A 5,901-nucleotide genomic window follows, 5' to 3' on the forward strand; every position below is an offset into this window, starting at 1 on the left:
CGAACCTGTGTCCCCTGCATCGGCAGGCGGACTCTCAACCACTGCGCCACCAGGGAAGCCCTATTCTTGAATAATTTTTCCCTACTGTGCTGCAATAAATGGTGTCCCCCTAAAATTCATGTCTACCTGGCACCTATGGATGTGACGTTATTTGGAAATAGGGTCTTTGCAGATGTAATCAAGTTAAGATGATGTCATTAGGGTGGGCCCTGAATTCAATATGACTGGTGTCATTATAAGAAGAGGGAAATTTGGAAAGAGAACCAGAAGTAAGACAACCATTTGAAGATGGAGGCAGATATTGGAATTATGCTGCCACAAACCAAGGAACCCCTAGGGCTACCAGAGTTGGAAGAGGCATGAAAGGATCCTTCCCTAGAGGCTTCAGAGGGAGCATGGCCCAGCCAACAGTTTGATTTTGGACTTGTAGCCTCCGTAACAGTGAGGGAATAAATTTCTGTTGTTTTAAGCCACTCAGTTTGTGGTAATTAGGAAACTAATACACTTACTATGAAGTCCAGTTAATTTTTCAGAAAAAAATGTCATTCTTTCCATTCCTGTAATTTCCCCCTGGCACCACTCATGGCTTTCTGGATTTCAGTAGATTACCATAAAAGACTGGAGCATAGTCATTAAGAACATGGGCTCTGGACATAGGCTGCCTTGTCTGCCTCTACCATTTATTTGCGGTGTGACCTTCAGTTACTTAACCTTTCTGTGCCTCTGTTTCCTCATCTGTCAAATGTGGACAGTAATAGCATTTAAAAGAGGTTTTGTGAGGATTAAATACATGTAAAGTGCTTAAAATGACACCTGGCAGAGTTCGCGCTCAATAAATAATGGATAGTTTAAATTTTGTTACTTGGTTAATGATCTTGACACCAAGATTTTCCCGCTTCAGTTCAGACTGGACAATGCTGTTAGTTATGCATCACCTTCGTCATGTTAATCACTGTTCAGAAACCTTTAATTCTGTTTATTACTGTACCAAATCTAACTTACTTTAGTTGAGTGCAGGAATAACTGCAAGGCATCAGGATGTCTCGTTTTATTTGCTAGAGGCATTTTTGGGGGGTGGGGGTGGGAGGGACGAGCACTGGCGCAGTGAGCCTGACATTTCAGATAATAGTTCAAAACAGAACAGAGACAGTTCTGTATCCCAGAGGGATTCAGAGGTCTGTGATGCTTGTTCCAAATCCAAGAAGCCACCACCCTGACCCTCATCCAACCCAGAAGGAACTTCGTTGTGCGAAGGTCACAAGGTCCCCATAAATAACTCTTGGAGTCACTGAAGAAGCTCCTTACCCAGCATGACGTGGTCCCCTTCACTCTCCTGCACTCGGTTCTCGCGGAGACCGCCTTGTGCATGGACTGGCAGCGCACCCGGCCTGGCCGCATCCCGTACGGTCTCTGCTCCCGTAGATAACAGCCCTGGAGGCGCTGAGCCAGGAAGGGCCATCCTGCCTACCCAGGTTGGCTGGGCCGCCTGGAGGACCTCAAAGCTGCGGGCTGGGGCTGCGAGCGGGAGACCACGGGATGACACCGTGACTGACTGGCACCCTGGCGGCTGGGCCAGACCGGCGGAGCCAGAGACCTGAGCCCAGGAGCCCAGCGCCGCACGCACCGCCACTGCGGGGCCTCGCCGCCGGGCCACCCTCAGTGTCCCCATCACTTAGTACTACCTCCGCCGCTTCGGCCATTGTGTCCAGGTGGAGCCGCGGCCAGCCACAGGAGGCTCGGGGCCAGGCCAAGCCAGCCCGCCCCTCGCCCCGCCCCCCCGGGGCGCAGAGCCGGATGGCCACCAAGTCCAGTCCTCCGGTCTTCCTAGACAAGCCCGGGGAGGAGGGACGCCGCACTTCCGCCCACGTGAGCTGTAGTCTCCTCCCCAGTCACTGAGCTTGCAAAGATGCAGACCCGGTCTTTGTCTAGGGTGTGATCCGTCTAGTCGGGCGACTAGAAAATTAAAATTACTGTGTTGTGGTGGCTGTGGCCAGTGGGAACAGAGTGGAAGCGCTCAACTCCGACTGGGTGTGTGTTAGGGAAGGCGACCGGGGGGAATGAGGTGAACGTGAAGGAGTTAGGAGGCACAGTACTTCAGTGCCTAAGAAAATGGGCTTTGGAGTCAGGCAGTCCTGGGTTTGAATCCCAGTTTCTTCACTTACTAGTTTCGGGTCTCTTGGCAAATTACATTGCCTTCTTGACCTTAATTTCCTGTTTAGAAAACGGGGATAACAGTAGTACCCACCAATTAAGACTGAGCCAAAGAATGCAAGAGGAAATTGGTGGTAAGTCCTTGTCACAGTACCCAACACATGGGAAGTACTAAAAAAAATAGTGGAGCTAGGTAAGGAGGGAGAGAGCCCGCCTAGCAGAGGGAACAGCTCGTGGAAAGGCAAGAGGGTAGTGCCTAGGTCCTTGGGGAACTGCAGATAGTTCAGGGGTAAATGTTGGGTTTAGAAAGGTGAGCACTTTACAGAAAGGTCCCCACTGCAGTATCATGCCCCTTCTTTGTGCCACTTACAATGGTTGTAATTTAACTTAAGATTCTAATTAATCTCTCCTCTGCTATTATAAATAAGCTCCAGGACAGAGACTGTTGTCTGTTTCTGCCCTTCGTACCCCCCAGTGCTTGTGGTATATTAGAAGCTCAATAAATATTTATCGAAGGAGTGGGTGAATGGGGCCAGATCAGAACACGTGTCCCCGCTAAGGACTGGACATCAGGCTCAGGTTAGTGGGAAACCATTGCAGAAGTCTGGAGAGGGGTGGCACTATCAGATTTATTCTAAAGAACGATCATTCAGGCTGCTCTGTACAGAAATGGAAGCAGGGAGGCTGTGGTAATAACACGAGATGAAGATGGTGGCTTCTGTAAGTAAGGGCATCAAAAATTAAGAAAAGTGGACTAAATTGGCAGATTATTAACATTCCCTTCCTCTACTATATTCACACACTCTCTCCCCAGGTTGTAGCAGTCTTGTTTCCTATGAAATCTTTACATGGAGCAAACGCTTAACCCACATTCCAATCACCCCTGTTCCTCAAAGAGATTTGACGCTCTCTCAGCTTTGGTCCTGAGTTTAGTTCTTTAGCTTTTTAAGGTCTCATGAATGTAAATTTTCATCCTTCAGGCTCTTTTCCCAAAGTTCCAGTGTAGGCTACTCCCTAACAGGTAGATCTTATTCTGTGGCACTCAGGTGTACAAATTGGACAGGAATTTTAATACTTAAGTCTGGTTATGTCATACCAATCAGAAGTATGATTAGTGGTTATACATAAATTTGAATAGCAAAAAATAAAAGAATTATTCTTTAACAAATGCAGTTTGGCAAACAAAAGCTTTTGAAACACAGGGCACAAGGGAGTAAAAAAGAGGGCTTTGGTGTTTAAAAGTTGGAAACCACTGCATTAAATTACCTTCAAGTCCATTTTCAATATCCTGCTTATCCTAAAAAACATCACTCTCACTGTACAGCACTATAAATACAGGTAAAGGAGACGGGGAAAGGCTTTTCAGAATAAATTCCCAATTCCTTTCTTTTATAAAAATAGAATGCAAATATGTTCTGGTTAGCTAAAGGTTTTCAATAGTTAAGAGTCTGGGATAACTCAAAAAATTTAAGTATTTTTAATTTTTAATCCAAGTGTATCACTGAGGATAGCTATTTTAAATTCCTTTTGCATCTCAAATATATTTAAAGATATTCTGATATAAAAAGACTATTCAGTTTATGTGAAGTTGCTAAAGAGCTTAAACCTTTGAGGCAGGTGATGCGGGCAGGCAGGCTCCTGGACCCCTTGTGGCACACATCATCCACAGGCAGGCAGCCAGCTTTCTTTCTTTCTTTTTTTTTTTGGCTGCACTACACGGCCTGCGGAGATCTTAGTTCCCCAACCAGGAATCGAACCTGGGCCCAGGGCAGTGAAAGCACCGAGTCTTAACCACTAGACCGCCAGGGAATTCCCCAGCAGCCAGCTTTCCCGGATGGTGTGGATGGGCTTCTCCACTTCAAGACATTCCACTACTGTTCAGGATGCCCCTCTGGGGAAGCCATAGCCCCCAGTGCTTTGAACTTTAAGGGGTCATATTCTTTTTTTAAAAAATAAATTTATTTATTTATTCATCTATTTTAGGCTGCGTTGGGTCTTCGTTGCTGTGCGCGGGCTGTCTCTAGTTGCGGTGAGCGGGGGTTACTCTTTGTTGCGGTGCGCGGGCTTCTCATTGCGGTGGCTTCTCTTGTTGCGGAGCACAGCCTCTAGGCGCACAGGCTTCAGTAGTTGTCGCACGTGGGCTCAGTGATTGTGGTTGTCGGGCTCCAGGGCGCAGGTTCAGTAGTTGTGGCACACAGGCTTAGTTGCTTCACGGCATGTGGGATCTTCCCGGACCAGGACTCGAACCCGTGTCCCCTGCATTGGCAGGCAGATTCTTAACCACTGTGCCACCAGGGAAGTCCCAGGGGGTCATATTCTTTACACCAGCCATGGGACTCCACTGTATCTTACACATTATATATTTTGCTTGTAAATACTTCATCTTCTGTTTTAACATGATTGAAGCTCTAGATGCCCTTCTATGTGTCAACAGTAATTTCAGTTTTCTCATTTAAACCTCACAATTACACCATGAGGTAGATAATTTTATCACCATTTTATTAGGAAAATAAGGATCAGGGTTACATAATTTGTTCCAGGTCCTGAAGCCAATATGTCATACTGGGATTCAAACCCACGTCTGTGCTCCCTCGACTACACCACGTTGCTTCTCCTGAAACAGTTCATCAAACTACAGTTTTGTATCAGACTCTGGGTTCCCCTTGGGATGCACTGCCACCACCCACATCATACTGAAGTGCTTGCTTAAGTGGCCCCAGGTGACGTGTTCTAAATATCCAAGGGCAGGGTTTCTCAACCATGGCACTATTGACACTTAGGGCCAGATAATTCTTTGTTGGGGAGGACCTATGTATTGTAAGATATTTAGCAACATTCCTGGTCTTTAGATGCCAATATTTTCTTCTCAGTTGCGGCAACCAAAACGTCTCTGGACATTGCCAAATGTCCTCTCGGAGGCAAAATCACCCCCGCTGAGAACCATGATCCCCTCTGTGCATCTCACAAGCCATGCCACTGAGGAAAGATATGAGGTTGAAATTCTTGCCTTACATTGTCCCATTCAGTAACTTTCCCATTCAGTAACTTTCTTATCTGCTGATTTGTGTAAGTTCATATACAATCTACCAGTAGCTCAGGGTACAAGAAATATTTGATGGTTGAGTTTGATTGCACAGATATGCAATGCACAGATATAAATGCAGGGCCTAATTACCAATATCAGTTATCAGATTAAAGATGACTGATCTCTTTCTTTTTTCTTTTTACATTTTCACAAGCTTTTTATTTTTTTAATTTATTTTTTATTTTATTTTATTTTTTTTAGCTCTTCATAATTTTTTTTGTGTGTGTGTGTGTGGTACGCGGGCCTCTCTCTCACCGCTGTGGCCTCGCCCGTTGCGGAGCACAGGCTCTGGACGCACAGGCTCAGCGGCCATGGCTCACAGGCCCAGCCGCTCCGCGGCATGTGGGATCCTTCCGGACCGGGGCATGAACCCACGTCCCCTGCATCGGCAGGCGGACTCTCAACCACTGCGCCACCAGGGAAGCCCTGATAAATATTTTTTAACATCTTTATTGGAGTATAATTGCTTTACAATGGTGTGTTTCTGCTTTATAACAAAGTGAATCAGCTATAAATATAGATATATCCCCATATCGCCTCCCTCTTGTGTCTCCCTCCCACCCTCCCTACCCACCCCTCTAGGCGGTCACAAAGCACCAAGCTGATCTCCCTGTGCTATGTGGCTGCTTCCCACTAGCTATCTATTTTACATTTGGTAGTGTATA

The 5,901-nt window shown here is 46.4% G+C and overlaps 1 protein-coding gene across 1 annotated transcript in view; it reads right to left on the bottom strand.

Moving 5' to 3' along the window:
• The window catches only part of LOC102985900 (zinc finger protein with KRAB and SCAN domains 8-like), a 4,945-nt gene extending 3,179 nt beyond the window's left edge, over window positions 1-1,766 (bottom strand). Inside the window, exon 1 of the mRNA XM_024127571.3 lies at window positions 1,306-1,766. Coding sequence (XP_023983339.2) covers window positions 1,306-1,669 — 364 coding nt within the window. The 5' untranslated portion in view covers window positions 1,670-1,766. The remainder of the gene's footprint in view (window positions 1-1,305) is intronic.
• Between the last annotated feature and the right edge of the window lie 4,135 nt (window positions 1,767-5,901).

Source organism: Physeter macrocephalus, chromosome 14, assembly GCF_002837175.3.
Source record: "Physeter macrocephalus isolate SW-GA chromosome 14, ASM283717v5, whole genome shotgun sequence".
NCBI lineage: Eukaryota > Metazoa > Chordata > Mammalia > Artiodactyla > Physeteridae > Physeter > Physeter macrocephalus.